We start from the raw sequence: 19,560 nt of genomic DNA, 5'->3' as shown, positions 1-19,560 counted from the left end.
CACTGTTGGAAGCAGGATACTGGCTAGATGGACCATGGGTCTGACACATAGGGATGTTCTTATGTAACATTAGAATAGCTTATCTTTATAAAGCTGCTTTATAAAATAGATGCTTTTTTGATATTCTACATGTGCTCCTTATGATTTCCTCCCTCCAAAAAGGATATTTATGTTGGCATTCAACATGGATATTTTTCTAAATACTAATAAGGCTACAGTATATATATTGGATGGCAAGTATTATGGGAACAGCCATTTTACAAAAATAGTTTGATTTGAGGCTTTTGTATCTCTAAGCAGTGTATTTTGTTACCTACATGTGTAATCGTATTGTGTATACCACCAGTTTATAAGAAAAATGATCTGGCTCTTACATTGTGGTCTAATTCACTGACAATTTCTTCCATTCTGCGGCCATGGGGAAAAGACCTAGGACTTGGGCTTGAGTCATAAGTTTTTATTTAAAAGCAGCACCGATTTGCACTTACCCTTTTACTAAAGCAGGAATGGGCAACCATGGTCCTTGAAGGCCACAACCTAGTTGGGTTTTCAAGATTTCCACAATGAATATGCATAAGGTTTATTTGGCATGTACTGCTTCGATTGTTGCCCACCTCTGTATTTAAATATGGTAATATTTTTCACATACTGCACCGTAAGATACAGTAAATGCAAAGCCTGTGTTGGAAATGCAGGGGGCGTACCCAGCATCTGCCCTGCTTTTACCATTTGGGCACCATATTACATGCTACAGCAGATAGCACAATTTGCCTTTCTAGCTGAAATCCTCCTGACGAAGGCCGCACACATGGCCTGACGATAATGACCCCCCCCCCCCCCCAAGCTAATAGTGTTAGACTATCAGTAGGAGTCAGGCTGGCCATTTTGAAACCAAACCCAGATAGAGCAGAAGCAGAGGGCGACCACTCCCACTCAATACCTCTAGACTATCAGGGAACCCCATGATTCCTGGGGTGGGGAAAGGGGAAGGCCCGTGTGTGTGGGGGTCTTGATGCAGGGGAAGGGTGTTTCTTAGGTGTTGGGAGGGGGGTCTTGGGCTTTTTGCCTGGTGACCTGGGTTCCATTCTCACTGCATCTCCTTGTGATCTTGGGCAAGTCACTTAAAACTCCCCCAGGTACAAAAACTTATATTGTGAGCCCTCTGGGGACAGAAAGTACCTGCATGTGACATGTACAGCACTGCATACATCTGGTAGTGCTATAGAAATGATTAGTAGTAGTAGTCTTGATTGGAAGAGGCTACAGGGCCATTGACATTCTTCTGCTCTACTCTATTCTGTCCCTGGCACATCCACCCCCCACCTTCTAATGGCTACTATGCAGTAAAATCTGCACTGGCTACTTAATGCAGCTTAGGAAAAGGCCTCCTAGCTTCAGTTAATCAGTGCTTAAAAGTTAGTACATGAGATCACAAGAACAGGGAGTGTTCTGTACGTTTTTTTCAAGCTCTCTGCATACTACAAGAATGTAAGTTATAGGTGGAAAATGGGAATTCCCCTAACATGTTTAAATGCCCAACACATCAATATTTAACATTTGTTTAAATTCACAGATTTTTACATAGCGACGCATATTCTGATAATTAGCCATTAATATATCACTAACTGTGCCTTGAATTATCAGTCTGTCATACAGTGCTATATGCTCATTTTTACTTTTGTAGATGTTTGCAAAATGGGTCAATTCTCAATATCTTACCACAGGATCTAACACATTCTATTCTGAGACATTATATTGGAAAATATTTTTTTTTTATTTTTCTTATCTACTTTTATGACCTTCCCCTAATACTATATAATCCATGCTGAGCTCTCGCTGATACTCCAGTTCAAACATATCAAGTTGAAGTTTTCAGCTGCCATTTGTAAGACTCAGAGCACTGTAACAAAATAGAAATATTCCTCCTGTAATACAAAAATGAAACTAATTACAGAGTGAAGCTACGTAAGTAACTGGTCAAGTACCGCTTTCATCCACCAAGATGCTTAGTAGTGGCAAGATTCAAACTTAGACAAACATAATTGACAGTTATAGTACAAGAGTTCATAGAAGAAATACCAGACAAAAACTGGGCTGACACCATCATTAAAATGTTTACAAAGTGCTTTTCCAAACTGTTCCATTTATGGAATGCAAATACTGTACAGGTATGACACAGGGTTCACTTTGATGAAGTGCATGATTTCTGTCAAACGGTGCTTTCTATCTGTTTACCATTTTCGCAAGAGTTTGTTTGTTCCATTTGTTCACAGTCCACACTGACTTCACTAGTGTCCATGCTACAGTCTGACATGCTGTCTGAATGGTCCATTTGGTCTGACTTTGTCTCTTGCTGCAATTCTCTTCTCTCAGTTGTAGAAATGAGAAAATGCCCTTCTGAATACAACATGCCAACCTCTCCTGCTGAACACAGAACTGCTTCTTTGGCCTGCCGAACACAGTTGAGCCACTGCTGCTTGTTGAAAGTATCACTGGCTTGCAAAGAATGGGATTGGTTTTGAGATCCACTCTTGAAGCTCACTCTGAAGAAATTTTTAACTGTAAGAACCAAAAGGTGATGTTAATATTTCTGGATTAGTTTTCTTGATAGGACTGGGAAACTCAGTGCTGAAAAAAAGCCTCAATTTCTGCGTGGATTATAGAATATGCTGAGCTACGTCCATATGACTAAGTCACGGGCAGTTACGCCAAGTAATACTAGGTGTAAATCCTGACAGCTTTAATCTATAACAACGTTCATAGATTTGAGAAACACCATGGCCATGCCCCCTTGTCAACTATGCGACTTAGAATTTATGCACATCTTGTTGCAGAATATGTTTAGACAGTTGTGTGTGTAAATTCTAATTAATGCCGATTAGTATTAACAATTGCTTAACTGACAATTATTGGTGCTGATTGGTGCCCATAGAATCTAACCAATGGCGACTACAATTGTTTGCAGAATTTGTTGAAGCCAATCAGTGCTGACAATTGGCCACTAACAAGCAATTATCAGCACTAATTAGAACTTAATGTGCAGCTTTCTAAGTGTATTCTGTAAAGTGGTGCATGTAAATTCTAATATGCAGATCTCAAAAGGGTATGTGGCCATGGGAGAGGCATGGGCAGGTAATGGACTTTCCTAAAAATTACACGCACTGTTATAAAATATGCCCGGTCCGCGCCTAAGTTAGGCGTGGGCATTTACATCCGGTTTCAGGTGGTGTAAATGGTTACACCTACATTTTAGTTGCAGGAACAGGCGCTACATTTATTCTACAAACCATGCCTAACTTTAGGTGAGATTTATAGAATAGTATTAAGCGCAGAGGGATTTTTTGGTGCTGATGCCATTGGATGTGGCATTCCTTGATGCTTCACTTAGCTACTTAAAAAAAAATTCAGAGGGAAAGAGAGGCATAGGTAGGAACAGGAAATAAATTTATATATCTTTAGATTTAGCGTACACCTTTTTCAGCAGTATTAAGGTGCGTTTCACTCAGGAACACCAGGTGTTTCCCTGTCCCCGGAGAGCTTACAATCAAAGGGGTTGATATTCAAAGTGATTTAAGCAAGCAAGAGAGGCTCCTTAAATTGCTTGGGCCCAACTATCCATCACTAGTAAGTACCATTTAACTGGGCAGTGCCGCTGGTAACAGTGCTAACTGGCCATTTTGGAACAGAGCAGGGATATTATGGGGTGGAATCAGCAATTATGGGGGTGCTGGCATTGCTAAGCAGGCATACAGAACCATACCTAAAGCAGTTCTAATTATATGCCTGCTTAGCTATGTGGTGCTGGCACTGAATACTGCCAAGATCCTGCATAACTTATGGGTATGGGCTGAGGTGTTCTCTGGTCCCCTTCCCTCCCTCTTCCTTGAAGAGATCTCCATCCCACAGCAAGACTCCCATCACCATTGGCTCCCCCCCACCCCTCTAGGCCTACTTTTAAGAGTGTTGGTGGTATAAGGAATCCAAAAGCAGGAGCAATGTTAACTCACTCTCGACCCTCATGGCTCTAGCCTCAAAATAGCCACCACGTCCTCTCATGGCAGTCTCATAGTACTAGTGTTAATAGCATGAGACTACCAAAAAAGGTCATGGTGGCCATTTTGAAGCTGAAGCCACAAGCGACAGGAGCAAGTGCAATGAGCAGAAGCAATGTTTACTCACTCCTGCCCCTCATGGCTCTAGCTTAAGAATAGCCACCACGTCCTCTAGAGGCAGTCTTGTAGTACTTGTGTTAGTACCATGAGACTGCTACTAGAGATAGTAGTTGCCATTTTGAAGCTAGAGCCACAAGTGACAGGCGCGAGTGGTCATTGCTCCTGCCCCTTGGACCCCCTATACTACCAACCATCTTAAATGTGGGGCCTGTGGGGGTGGGGGATCTTGCTGGGAGATGGAGATCTCTTTACAGGGGAGGGGGGACCTGTTTACAGCTGAATATTGGCACGGACCTGCATAAAATCTGCCAGCCAGCACACATGCCCTCATAGCCCCGGCTCTTCAATGCTAGTGCCCTGACCCAGCATTAACAAGAGGGCCTAATTCAGATGATGGTAGTCAGCAATGCTGTCTGAAGCCAGCTGAATACTGACTGGTAAATTGCTATCTGAGACAATGGAGGGTTAAGGGAGCCTTTTACAAAAGCTTAAGACTCTGCTAAATGCTGCATGGCTTATTTTGTACCTACAGGCCATGGGGCACTTAGAGCACACTAATGTCCATCACTGTGCGCTAAGCTTTAGTGAAAGGGCCCATAAGTGACTTGCCTAAGATCACAAGGTTGCAGCAATGAGATCTGAACTGTGCTTTCCTTCTGCTGTAACCACTAGGCTATTCCTCCTCCATAATGCAGAATTTTCTCATATCATTTTACTTTTCTTCTAACGTTAAATCTTTCGGTGGCACTCCACTGCCAGCAGGGGTACTCCTGCAACAGCATGTCTGCCCATTTTAATCAGTTTGAGTCTTGTGGACATCTCTCCATATTTTCCTAACATATGTATATTCTGCATTATATAACATTAATACAGCAAGATTAATCCTGTGAGCAAAAGTTGGTGGAAAAGTGGGAAATTTCCCATCCTTTATCACTCCAGAAACAATTATTCCGTAATAAAATAATTCTATGCAATGTTGCTGATTTAATATTCAGATGTTTCATAGTTTTAAACCAAAGTTTTTAGGCACAAATTAATTGGGATCATATAACATTTAATAACTAGAGCCTATCATTTGCTGGTGGGAAAGTTAATACAAAGGAACACATTAGAAAATGTGGGGAATATAAATAATAGAAAATCTGTTTTCATACTTCTTTCATTGTTGCTGAAGGCACCACGTAGAGAGCCACCTAATCGCACCTCCCCATCTTGTAAATCCTCTAGCACAAGATCCTTCACTGGGATGGGCTGTCGGTACAACTGGTAGCAGAGCTGCTCATTTTGGGTAATAGCTCGTGTAATGACCAGTACTTCTTGGAACAGGAAGACATGCAATTTCTGTTATGGAGATTTAAAAAAAAGAAGCATTTAAAATGAATAAGTCTTTACAACAACGTAGAACACCATGGTATTCAGGGCTTCAACTGAGGAACAGCCAGTTATGGAGAGTAAGGATGTAGTCTCTGCTTTAGCAATAATTAGTGAACAGCTCAGCCCCAGCAATGTATTTGAGCCACAGAAGAAAATGAGCTGAAAAGCCTGCTTATGTAGAGCTAGAGAGCTGACAGGAACCAGCAGAGAAGGAAATCAACAATACAGTACAGTCTCAACTATCCATCCTTTGTCATCAGGCATATCCGATCCGACCCCCCCCCCCGTGAAATAATTGCATTGCTGTTAAGAAGTGCATGGCTTTGCTTTCTGTTTTTTTGTCTTCACATGCTGTAAGGAAGCCATGTTTGATATGAGACTGTGCTTCTCTGCAAGGAAACCATGCTTGGCAGCTGATACTCCTTCATGTACCCTTTATTGCCATTAAGAAGCATGCGGCTTCTCTTCCGTTGAAGAAATTTAAAGCTGAGACCTTGCTTTTACAGAATGGCAGCTATCTTTGGGCCTGGGACCCTGCTTTTACAGCAAGGGACCTGTTGAAGTTTTAAGCTGAGAGTGAGACCTTGCTTTTTACAATAGTACAGCATAGCAACAAAATTTGGATCTGGAATCTTACTTTGCAGCAAGGGAACCACTGAAGTTTTAAGATAAGACCCTGCTTTTACAACAGTACAGCATGGCAATAATTTGTAGACTTAGGACCCTGCTTTTGCAGTGAGGGAACTGTTGGAAGTTTTAAGCTGAGACCTTGCTTTTACATCATGGCAGCAATCTTTGGCCAGTCACAAGGAAAAATGTTGTTTTGGCTATAAAGCAGAAACTTTTGCAGAAAGGAAGTGTTAAAGCAAGTGAACATTAAAGATGTTTTCAGCTGAGACTTTGTTTTTCCTGCCAGGGAACGATTTTTGATCTGAGACTGTGCTTTTGCAGAATTCTTTGGACCTGACAAGCTGCACGATGTAACCCAAGGGCCTGCTTTTCTTGCCAGGGAACCACTTTTGCTCACACTTTTGATCTGAGACCATGCTTTTGTAGCAAGCAAACCATGGTAAGATTCTTGTGCACAATGAGTTTCATGTAGTACAGTACTGTATGTACTGTATTCCTGTTTGCTTATTTACATTTACAACACTTTCTTTATTCTTACTCTCATTCTTAGATCCGGAGAGTTTCCAGTTTCTGTTTACAAACTGTTATTGACTGGAGAAGACAAAGTTGTGAGCTCTGCTTCAGTCACACTGCCTGGTGTAAAAGACAAATCTAGTGAGATTGAACATGCAGTAGATAAATATGGTTCCCTTGCTCGGTTCTGTATTTCTGTTTACATGCCTGGTGTATAATTGCTGGTACTGTATTTGTGCTCAAATTGCCTGCTGTGCAATGTTTTTAATTTTTTTTCATTGCTGATTTTTATTACCAGACTAGGAAAAAATGCCCGTTTCTGAGCGCAATGAAACGGGCGCTAGCAAGGGGCCCCCTCCCTCCGTCCCTCCGAGCTACTTGCCTTGTTCGGGGTTGGCGTTTGCCTTGCGTTTTGGCCCTCCGAATGTTATAGCTCCGCCCTCGATGTCATGACGTTTTGACGCGAGGGCGGTGCAGACCCCCCTCCGTCCCTCCGAGCTATATACGTTGTTCGGGGTTCGCATTCGCCTCGCGTTTCGGCCCTCCGAGTGTTATAGCTCCGCCCTCGATGTCATGACGTTTTGACGCGAGGGCGGTGCAGACACTCCAGGGCACACTGGATATCTCGGGCGCCTCAACTTCCGTGGAGGCTTCAGAACGTTGGGGTTGCCTTTTATATAGAGAGATAATTGAAATGCTACTGTATTTCTACTACACCTCCCCTGACCCCCTCCTCTACCCTGTTCAATACTTGTGCAGGCCCATGCTGCTTGTGGGCAATATTTTAAAGTGGTACCAAGTCTGGATGACAATCTGGGTGCTGTATTGATATGTTTATTCTAATTAAAATCACAGATAAAGAGAAGACATAAAGGGATGATGCAGAAACAGGTGACAGAAATGGGGAAAGGTGAGAAAGAAAAGCAGAGCTCTACAGCAGGAAGATGAACAAGAAAAAAAGTAGAAATACACAAGGAAAGTGGGGAAAGGAATGCAGCGACATGGGAGAAAAATAGACACGGGACCGAAATACATAGGGAGAAAAGATAGAGCTATGTAGGGAAGAGAAAAATGGAAGAAAGGGTAAAGAGATAGTGGAGAGACAAACTAAGGCAGGGAATAAATAATGAAGAGGGGATAACTACATAAAGACACATGGGAGGAAAGTAGACACAGGGAGAAAAGATAGAGCTAGGTAGGAAAGAGAAAAATGGAAGAGAGGAGAGACAAACTGAGGCACATAGGAAATAAATAATGGGAGAGAGAAAGAAGAGCACAGACATAGGGATGAGAAGGACTCAAGGAGAGGGAAGAACTATGTGAAGACATACAGGCATAAGCACCAACACTGCAAAAGGATTGAGGGTGCAGAGACATGAGAAAAAAAGCGCAGAGGTGACAAGTACACAAAAATGAAGGAACTTGGTCAATAATGGGGGTGCTCAAAACCCACTACACCTGCAGAGCTGGCTCTTATGCAGGTGCAATCATACTGTACCTATCCTGGCTTAGGAGTGAGGTCCATTATTGTCATGGTATATGCAAAACTAACCCATTTAAAGACATCTGGCCCAATATTCAGCCGGCGGCAGGCAGCGCGTTTACGATCCACCACCAGCATTAAACCCAGATGTTCAATACCGGGTCATTTCTGGCAAATGGAATTCATTAACTGTTTCATTCAAGAACACTTGCCTGACCAATTTACTTCACATACAAAATATTGCCTCCTCCCTCAAAACACCCAGGGAAAATCTGCTACAGTACAAAGAAAAAAAAAGCCACAGACAGAATCCCCCTTGTAGTGACATACAACCCAGAGCTGGAGAAACTGAGGAAAATCATAAGAGACTTACAGCCTCTACTCCAGGAAGATGAATTACTGAAAGAGATATTCCCATCCCCACCAGTGCTTGCCTTCCGACAGCCACCCAACTTAAAACACAAGCTAATCAGAAGTAAACTCCCAACTGAAAAGGAAAAGAAGGGCACATTTTCCTGTGATATATCCAGCTGCAAGCTATGCCAAAACATTTCACAGGACCCCACAGTCATTCACAAAGGAAAAATATTCAACATAAAGGAATCTTTCACATGCTCATCTTCCAATGTGGTATATATCATCCAGTGTAAAAAATGTAACGAAGGATGCTATATTGGAGAAACAGGCCAGATGCTTAAGACAAGATTCAATCTGCACAGACATCACATGAAGATAGCCGGTGCCAGTCAGGTTCCCACCCCGGTGAGCCAGCATTTTACAAGACCAGGACACTGCACCAGTGATTTCATAGTTAGAATCCTTAAAGGTAACTTTAAAACAATACAGGAACGTAAGACCTTTGAAATCAGAATGATTGAATATTTTGACACCCAACAGACAGGACTTAACAAGGATCTAGGTTTTCTAGCCCATTATAAACCATAAAATTGTATTTCTCTGTTTATCACCCTCCTCTCACCTACCCACACCCATCCTGTTAGAATATCAATGAAATGCTTTGATGGCCCCCCCACGACAGCGGCCAATCCAGGCCAAGGGCACCTGGCGAGCTTCCCAAACGTACAAACATTCTATACATGTTATTCCTGGAATTGTGGACTTTTCCCAAGTCCATTTAGTAGTGGTTTATGGACTTGTTCTTTAGGAAACCGTCTAACCCCTTTTTAAACTCTGCCAAGCTAACCGCCTTCACCACGTTCTCCGGCAATGAATTCCAGAGTTTAATTATGCATTGGATAAAGAAACATTTTCTCCGATTTGTTTTAAATTTATTACACTGTAGTTTCATCGCATGCCCCCTAGTCCTAGTATTTTTGGAAAGTGTGAACAGACGCTTCACATCCACCTGTTCCACTCCACTCATTATTTTATATACCTCTATCATGTCTCCCCTCAGCCGTCTCTTCTCCAAGCTGAAAAGCCCTAGCCTCCTTAGTCTTTCTTCATAGAGAAGTTGTCCCATCCCCGCTATCATTTTAGTCACTCTTCGCTGCACCTTTTCCAATTGAACTACATCTTTCTTGAATACTGAGTTCAGAATGGGACTAATTTCTCCCCACAGAAGTTTATAAAATCCATTCCGGAGACCATGCGGTCCTGGAGCCTTCTCCAGTGGGCTCTAATGAAAAACCTATTCTAACTCATCCACCATTACAGGTGCATGAATCATAGCAGCCTCCTCAACCAACACCCGAGGCAAATCCAAATTAAAAATGTGTATCTTGCTATCCAGCTGCACTAAGTCTGCAGGAGGGAATTGGAGCTTAGCAAAAAAAATGCTGTAAAACAATATTAATAGCAAGGTCAGTATGTACCAACACCCCCTCCTTATCCCTCAATCATATCATTTTGGTCTGCTTTCTCTGAACTGCTTCAAGTCTTTTTACTTCCTTAGCAAGGTACGGCTTCCAAAACTGAACACAATAATCCAAGTGGGGCTTCACCAACAATTTGTACAGGGGTATCAACACCTCCTTCCTTCTGCTGGTTATACTCCTCTCTATGGAGCCTAGAATCCTTCTGGCCTTGGCCACCGCCTTGTTGCACTGTTTTGTCACCTTGAGATCGTCAAGTACTTTGAACCTGTGAGCATGCAAGCTGATTTTGAAAAGAAATCTTCACGCCATAGTGACACTGGAATTTTTTTAAACCTGCATATTATGCAGATTCCAAAAATACAGGTTAAATCCACAAAAAAGTAAGTATAGGGATTCAAAATGAAATCTCCATGCTTACTTTTATTGGGCTCACTCTGGCTCTGTTAAACTGTTCATGAGCCCTTGTGCCCAGGCCGAGGCTTAGGAAGGACCTTGGCCAAGGCCTAGGGTGAACCAGACAGGCGCTAAGCAAACCCCAGCCACAAAGCCCCACACACTCAGGACAAACAACTAGCACTACCAGAAAAGGGAGATGGACCACTCAGGTGGGCCTCACGGCCGGACAGGAACCCACTCGTACAGAGTCCAAACGTGCGGGCCTCACGGCCGAACTGGAACTGAGTCACACACTGGGGAAGGAAAAAAGAAAAACGAGGGGTCCCAAAAGGGACTGGTGCACATGCAACGCACACTGTGCTAGCTAGAGACACAAGGGAAGGGTGACAGACAAGAAGTTGACAGGTACAAGCTACGACCAGGGGAAGAGAAAGTCAAGGACAGAATGGGACACAGAGTCCATAAGAGCGAAGCTCCACAGGAACACTCTAGGCTGTACCACGCAGCACCCAAAGGAAAAGGGAAGTCACCTAAAGGAATACACAAGGCTATGCTACACAGCACTCAAGGAGTAAGGGAAACCACTATAGGAATACACAGAACTGTGCCACTCAGCACTCAAGGGAATCCACACACAAAAGTACGCAAGGGTGTGCCACAGAGTCAGATAACAGATACTAGAGACAAAGGGAAAAGCAAGCAAACAGGAAAGGCTGCCTTTACATACACCAAACAGATAAGGACAATATTCACAATAATCAGGAGACAAGCACAACAGACAAAGCGTAAAAGCAGGCTAAAGGAAGGGCTGCTAAACACAAGTCAGAGAGAAGCAGGGCTTACACTGCAGTTAAAGGATAAAAGCTAACAAAGGGGAAAAACAAACAATGTTCTTACCAGAACTCAGTCAGCACTCAGAGACAGAGCAACAGAGCACCCACAGGTGCAGGGAAGCAAGGTAATCAGGGAAGCAGCTTAGCTAGGGAAACAAACAGACATACTCTGGGAACAGCCAGCACACAGAGAAGCTATGAGCAATGAGAGGTGTAAACAAACTCCCACGAAAGCATGGTGTGCTACTAGCACAGACAGAGAGAGGGTAACAGGCTTCAGATGACAGGGATCAACACTAAAGGATGGACTGTAAGGAAAGGTAGGTTTAAATAGATCTGACTTCTGACGTCTGTTGCTTCAGATGTCAGCTCAGTTCCTAACAGGCCAATCAGAAGTGAGTCCCAATCATTCCCCTGCCTGTGTAGCAGAATCATAACAGGCTCTATCCCCAGAATTGCTTCCTTTCCTCGTAGGGAAAAGTAAGCTTTGTCAGTGTGCATAGTTTTGACTGCTTAATTCTGAGAAGAGATTTCTACAGATGATGTCTTTTTTTATGTGTGGAAATCCCATTGACAACTGCTCCATCAACGAAAAGTTTACACCTATCTGGAACAAGCTCAGAAACCTTTTCTTCTTTTGGTGGCATGCATGACATTAGAATAAAACCTAGCCCTAAGCACCATAAATCAGTTTGGCAAATTACAGTTAAAAAAAAAAATGCCCCAAAATCCATTCCTTGCCTGACTCCAAAGATGAAAGATACAGTCTGCATGACTTTTTCTACAATCAAATCTGAACAGGTCTCAAGTTTGTGCCTCAAGAATAAGGGCACATCTTCCTGAACAGAATTTTGAACTGGAAGTAGGCTTAGTGGAGAAAATACCTATCCTCTTGCCATCTTATATCTCTCCAAATATAGTTTAAAAAAAAAAATCTTTGTGTGCACTGCCCTGTGAATTGAAAGTTTGTAGTGAAAACCCTAATATTTCAAGAGAAGGGGTTGACTTCCAGTGCCTATACAAAGACATTATCATACAACAAATATAAAAAAATATATTTAAACAAAATGACAGCGTGAAACAAACAACATTACAGTATCAACTTCTTACCAATCCTCTGTTGTTCTTCAGTTCACCGTGACAGCATAGCACTCGAGAGTTATCAATTAATGAGCCTTTTTGGCCATCTTCAAGATAAACAAGTCTTTTCTTGTAATATTGGCATTCAGATTCACCAGTCTTTATGTTGATTTCTGCCACTATCCCCTGGACAATGTTTATCTATGGGAAGGCAGAATGAAGATAAAAGAAAATATCTAGTTATATGTTAAGCAATATTATTTAAAAAGAGAATTTGCTTCTGGCGTTTTCTACCGTGAGATCGATCATAGAGTTCTGTTGTTGTACACCAAGCTTCTTAGCTGTTATAACCCAACTGACCCCTGACGCAGGCGCTGTGCACCGAAACACGGCCCGTATTGGGTCACTAAGGAGAGACTGATGTTCAAGTTATACGATTAAAGGATCTGTGTCCTGATTTTGAAGGCTCATGGTGCTTCTTTTGGCTATTTAAAAAGAGTTAATCAAGTTGCACAATCTAAAGCTGGTAAATGTTATCATGTCTATAATTATAAAACTTCTAAAGTGTTAAAAAAACAAGTTGTACGTACTGATGGAGACAACCAATGCTATTTGGGCCAGATTAGCTAGAATATCCTGTTAGCTGATTGACAGTATACCAAGCTTTGTTCTAGTATGCTACTTTTAGTTACTAGGCTTATAAAATAGGAAATAATGGCAGGCCCATATTGATAAGCATAATTTAAGCTTCTAAGTTATGAAAGATTTTCAGCTGAGAATTATTCTAAGTTTGGTAGAAAATAGGGCACAAATTTAGGAGGCTGACTTAGGAGCATAAATTTAGAAGCTCAGCATTTTCTAAATATAAGGCCCTAAAATTCTCCAAACTTGTAACTGGTCTGTTTATATCAGTGGCGTAGCCTGGGCCCCCGTAGATTTGACCCTGGACCCCCCTGCCAACGACCTTCTTTACCCCCTCCCACCCACCAACCCTCCCCCGCCATCGCCGTGGGCTATCTTTGCTGGCGGGGTCCCCAATCCCCGCCAGCCGAGGAGGTCCTCTTCTTCCTCCGAAGGCTTCGTTCTGTTTCTGAAGTCCTGCACATCAGATCAGCTGATCTGCAAGGCTTCGTTCTGTTTCTGTGGTCTGACGTCCTCAGAAACAGAACGAAGCCTTCGGAGGAAGAAGAGGACCTCCTTGGCTGGCAGGGATTGGGGACCCCGCCAGCAAAGGTAGCCCACGGAGACGGTGGGGGAGGGTCGTAAAAGTTGGCGGTGGCGGGGGGTCGGCAATAGCGGGGGGGGGGGGCTACAATGTACCCCCTCACCTTGGGTTCTGGCCCCCCCTCCTGCCGAAGTCTGGCTACGCCCCTGGTTTATATCACTAAACAGCTAGATTTTATCCAGCTAATAAGTGGCTGGGTTAGAGAGGGGCATTGGAGGGGTGGAGGAGAAGGCAGAAACACTTCATTTAGAAGTGATATTAAGGCATGAAACAGATAAATTGCCCATTTAAGGAGGTAAGTTATCAAACATGGGCTATTGTTAAAGATGCGTTATTTTACCAGTTATTAGTAACTAGGCCTCTTTGCATAAAATGGGACTTACATTAAAACAGTATGAGTTAGTGGTAAAATAACACATCTTAATGGTAGCCCACGTTGATAACTTTCTCCCTTAGTGTGAAGTGTTTCGGTCTCTGTTAACCAGAGGTGATATTGTGATGTCATAATGTCTCATTCCAACAACGCCTAAGAGCCAACCTAACGGTGAACTCACAATGGCCTGATTGTCCTATACTTGGATCACTTTTATTACAAACAGCAGTGATTTTGATTTCTAGAGACAATTCATTTTTCTTTAAAAGGGAACTTAACGTGGGCTACTGTTAAGAAGTGTTATTTTACCACTGACCTGAGTTATTAACTAGGTCTCACTGCATAAAATGGGAGCTGTGCTAAAATATGATGAGTTACTGGTAAAATAATACATCTTAATGGTAGCCCACATTAATAACTAAGGGGCCCTTTTACAAAGGCGCACAGAAAATGGCCTGCGGTAGTGTAGACGCAGTTTTGGGTGCGCACAAAATCATTTTTTCCGCACACCTGTAAAAAAATGCCTTTTAAAAAATTTTGCCGAAAATGGACATGCGGCAAAATGAAAATTGCTGCTTATTCACTTTGGGTCTGAGACCTTATCGCCAGCCACTGACCTAGCCGTAAAGTCTCACGCGGTAACCGAGCGATAATGACCTACACGTGTCTGGTGTGTGTCCGATAATAAAAATTATTTTCAGACCACATATCGGATGCGCACCAAAAAATGAAATTACCACAAGTGCCATGCGGTAGCTGGGCAGTAACTCCATTTTGGTGCGCTTACGCTGCTACTTACACAGACAGTGGCACTGAATATATGTAAATTAAGTGCCAATGCTGGCATATTATACTGTTACCATGCTGGCTGAAAATTGACCCCAGTATTTTTACGCTTCTATATAGGAAAATACATTTTTAAATTAAAATTACTATCATGCATTGCACTGCGGTGTCTCTATAGGTCAACATACTCCCAATTTTCTAGTGCTACATTTATGCATATCCCCTTGGTGTTAATGTATTTTTCCCACAACTCAGCCTATATAAGAAAAGGCATACACAGTAGCCACATGAAACGATGATTAAAAAGGGAAGTTATCAATAACATCCCAAACGGATAAGAGATGGAATATTTTGTGCCAAGCTCAGCATAAGAGAAATTCCGTGGGGGTAAACCGCTAATGCCGGGTATGTGTTCTGACCTGGAAGTTAACTGGGCACTAGCCAATATTCAGTCTGGTGCCCGGTTAACTCAGTGCAAGTCTTTTTGTGTCTTAGCACTGTGCACTAAGGGGCCCTTTTATTAAATGGTGGCAGGGCTACCGTGCGGGTAGAGTGCAGGAAAACAGTATTACCGCTGGGTGTGCCCAGACACCTGGCGATACTACTGTGTTCAGCTTGCGCCATGTCCTGTGCCCAGAAAATAAATGTTGTATTTTAGTACCCCGGGGGGGGGGGGGGGGGGGGGGGGGGGGGAGGGGGGGGGGGGATGCCCGATTACTACATGAGCCCTTACTGCCTACTAAATAGGAGCTGGTAAGGGCTAAGCAGAAAATGGCCATACGACAATGTTTTTATTAGTGCATGACCATTTACTGCCTCTGTTGAAAACAAGAGTTATTGTGGCCGTGGTAAAAAGTGGCCTGAAGCATGCACTAAAACTACCGCCATCAACTTTTTAGCGTGGCTTAGTAAAAGGACCCGTTAGCCGGTTAGCAGACTGAATATCATCACTATGTCTAAGTTGTGGCTCCATCTAAACTTTGAACCCAGACCCCCCTAACTAGCAGGTTACGGAATGGCCAGTTGGCAAGATATTCAGTGGTACTATCCAGTTAAGTGTCGCTGAATATCAGCGGCTGGCCAAGTCAGCGGGGTTTAAGCAGGCAGGAAACCTCTCCTGTCTAGTTAAAGCCCTTTAAACATCAGGATTTTTTTGTTCTGTTAATACAAAATATTTCAAGTCTCTTATTCAAAGAATATGTAAAAATGGAATAATTCAATGATTTAAATGGCAAAACCCAATTTTTATCATATATATTAAAATGGACTTATAAATTGAAAAGTGAATCCAGTGTCAACACAACTCAATGGTGACACTAAGGGCTTCTTTTAGAAAGCCGCGCTATGCGATTCCCGTGCAGCAAATGAGGAAGCCCATAGGAATCGAATGGGTTTCCTCTCATTTAACGGACAGGGATCACTAGTGTGGTTTTGTAAAAGAGGCCCTAATTTGGCAACTCTGCCCTTCATCAGGGGACATGTGACGAATCACAATTTGATCACTGTTTTATTGAATCCATGACAATTTCAAGAAACAAAATGCTGTGCTGTTTCTCCTTGGCATCTTAAAAGGACATGTTTTTCAAAACTGTATGAATTTGTTAAATGTTCAAAGCACTTTTAAAAACTAAGAGGCTCTTTTACTAAGCAGTGCTAAAAGTGTCCTGCGTTATCCCCAGCAATGGTCTTTCCTGCGTAATAAGACCACTTTTAGTGCTGCCAAGAAATGGCAAGTTTTTCTATTTTGGCAAAAATGGCCGCATGATAATTTTCCCATTAGCGCATGAGCACTTACTAACACTATTTGTAGGCGGTAAGGGCTCACGCACTAACCATGCGTTAATTGGTTAGCATGCACTAATGTAACTGCGATAACCAATTGGTGCAGAACATGTCTACTCTCTGCCCCTAGATCTACCCCAGTGCTAAAATGTAAACTACTACGGGCCACCTGCATGCATTTTAACATGCAGTAGGCACATGTTCAGTGCTTACAGCATCTTTGTAAAAGAGCTCATAAGTGTAATTATTTATTAGGATTTATATATCGCTTTTTTTGAAAAATTTCACCCAAGGCGGTGTACAGCAAGAATACGTTGAAAAGTAGAGTAGACATGGGTCTGAGCTCTTACAGCTTCTTCCAAGTGTTGCTGGTCTGAGTGATCATTGGCGTGTGTCTCAGTATTTCTTTTAGCAGCAAAGGGTATTTCACAAGCCGACTTCTTGGGATGTCTAGGAAGTTCCACAGATCTAGTTTCCGACTGAAAGGAGACAACAGGCAGCGCTGCAGGAAGTCCTGCACTCTGTGGTCCTGTTTCTTGTGGTCCAACAGTGCTTTAGCTGCCACCTGGTTGCTGCAATAGCTGTCGTAGGAGTTCAGACAAGGCAACTATGAAAAGAAAGAAACAAACAACACTGAAAGACTAATATAGCACCACAATTGGAATGCCAGTTGCATGTTGCAAAAACTATTTTTTGGTGTACTTTATTTTGTTTTTGAAGATGGACTACTAGGTTAATAAAACTAAAAACTAGCCTTTTGGTGGATGAAAAGAAATGCAGAGATTCTGTTTTTACCATATCTCAATCATACATGTTTGTTAGTCTCAGGGCTGACCCTGGAGGGATGTGGGCAAATCATCCAGGGATCTTCCTTACCATAAGACTGACAATGGGGAGAGCAAGGAGGTTCCTCTAGGGAGTGAGAAGCCAAGAGAGGGAACTTCTCCATATTTAGCAGTCCTTCCTATCCCTTTTTCTCTCATCATCAAGCTTCCCTTTCCTCTCTTCTCCATCCTATGTTATCCCTATCTGTCCCAGAGGTGTAGCCAGCATTCCATTTTTTTGGGCACAGAAACAGCATTTAATAAAGGAATTACGGTTTGTAGTCTGAGTCAGATTAAATCACAAAGAGGAGGGGACACTCCCCCGGATGTTGTTAAGAAAAGAGCAGAGGTTGATTTTCCAGTGGAATACGGTATCCCAAATGGTCTCAATAAGGAGATCGAAGTGGTTGAACTTGCGAGTGGTTATTTAAAGCACCGAATCCCTGAACTACACTATGCGCAAGCCTGGGTGTCGTTTTGACGTTCCACGACGGTACGGTGTGGTGTAAGTACCCAGCGGCTTTCTGGCAGCCGGTAAGAAATATAAGTTTTTTTTAAAGATATTGTGTGCTGTGTGATAAGTAAGAGGCAGTTGTATTGGAATATACTTGTTGCTGTTTCATTTAGAGATAGTGACCAGAAGACGCTAATGAAGCAAAACATGTGCGTGCAGGGTCACAGCACGAAAAGAGTTACAGTGTGAAAACCCAGCACGGGGAAATTGATGATAGTAACTGTATGACTAAGTTAAGAAGAAGGAAGACACAATAGCCGGCTCGTCTTGAATGTAATTGAAAACTTGACACACACAGCTGAGAGAAGAGCATTGTAGTGTCATGGGTAGAAGAACAGAACAAGTAATACAATTTAAATATGGAGGATTGATGCAAAAGTAAGTGGGAAATTGAAATCGAATTGTGTTATCTCCATTGGATGAAGTGAAGAGTTGTGGACTAACTTATGCAGCCAATCTCCATATCAGGCTGATATAAACAGAAAAAGATTTTAAAGAAATTTTTGTAAAATTGTATTGGGATTGTTGTCTTCATTAGAGATTTGTAAAGAGGATTTTATAAATATGGGTATAAATGAGATGGAGTGAATGAGATATGAATGATGATGTATGAATGGTTTTACTTGATGAAACAGCGTTAAATGGAAAGATGTTTACAGATATAATGAAAGAATAATAAAGATTGATAATAAATAAATTTTAAGGGTTGTTTTGAAAGATATATGTATTATATTAAGTACAACTAATTACCAAAAAAAGTGTACCCGTGTTAGAACAGTGGTTAGACACAGATCTAATTTAGGAGATCTTTTACTACAGCTTAGCTTGAGTCATCTGCAGCAGGGCCCATAGGAATAAAATGAGTCCTGCTGCAGATAACTTGATCTAAGCTTTAGTAAAAGACCCCCTAAGCCGCAACAGTCAGTGCTTCAAACCTACCCGACTACCACTGGCTGAATATTGACTGGCTGTTATCACTGGGGGACTTTTTTGAATAGAAAGTTTATTCATATTTTTTTGCAAACTAATCTGAGTTTTTATTTTACAGATATTGTGATTAAGCTGTTTATACCACCCCCCTTGAGACAGCTGTACCGAGGTGAAACACAGCTTCCATCATAATTTTTTTTTTTTAAAGATAAGTGTTGGTTTGCTGGGTTTTGGCTGGAACTACATTACCAGTTAGAGCAGGGTTACTGATTTTTTTTTTTTTTTTTTTTGACTATTAAATGTTATTTACATATGGAGAGAAGTTTGTTTTGTACTGTTTTAACCAATGCAATGATAAGCTGTAAAGGTAGTTTAAAGCCGTTTTGGCTTTAATGAATGTTCATGGGGGTTTTCTCCATGAGAATGGTTGAGTGTCCTAACCTCTATTAACTTAAGATTGGGTATTTAGAATTTATTGTTATTTGAATGTAGTTCTTATAGCTAAAATGTGTTTTCTGCATTTGGGGTCGAAATTTTTCACTGATGTATAAACACGGACACTGACCTTTTCACGCTATGTTCAGTATCACCTGGTGCTTTTATGGATACTCTCTGGAGCAGGTATGATTTTCTATGTCAAAAGAACCTCTACTATAAATCCCAATAAGGTGTCTTGCATTGCTAATTAACTTTCATATGTATTTTTTAATTTGTTTTAAATTTTATTTTAATTGGCAATGCATAGAGCCGATGGGACATTTATAAAGGGGATGGAACGACTTTCCTATGAGGAAAGGCTAAAGCAGC

General features: G+C 42.0%; 1 protein-coding gene across 1 annotated transcript in view; it reads right to left on the bottom strand.

Moving 5' to 3' along the window:
• Window positions 1-1,184: 1,184 nt before the first annotated feature.
• Window positions 1,185-19,560, bottom strand: part of ARHGEF3 (Rho guanine nucleotide exchange factor 3) — a 256,348-nt gene continuing 237,972 nt past the window's right edge. Inside the window, 5 exon segments of the mRNA XM_030205432.1 lie at window positions 1,185-2,559; window positions 5,327-5,513; window positions 12,350-12,520; window positions 16,836-16,870; window positions 16,873-17,093. Coding sequence (XP_030061292.1) covers window positions 2,210-2,559; window positions 5,327-5,513; window positions 12,350-12,520; window positions 16,836-16,870; window positions 16,873-17,093 — 964 coding nt within the window. The 3' untranslated portion in view covers window positions 1,185-2,209.

Source organism: Microcaecilia unicolor, chromosome 6, assembly GCF_901765095.1.
Source record: "Microcaecilia unicolor chromosome 6, aMicUni1.1, whole genome shotgun sequence".
NCBI lineage: Eukaryota > Metazoa > Chordata > Amphibia > Gymnophiona > Siphonopidae > Microcaecilia > Microcaecilia unicolor.
The sequence above is the reverse complement of the archived record's forward strand: the minus strand, read 5'-3'. Positions and strand labels throughout refer to the sequence as shown.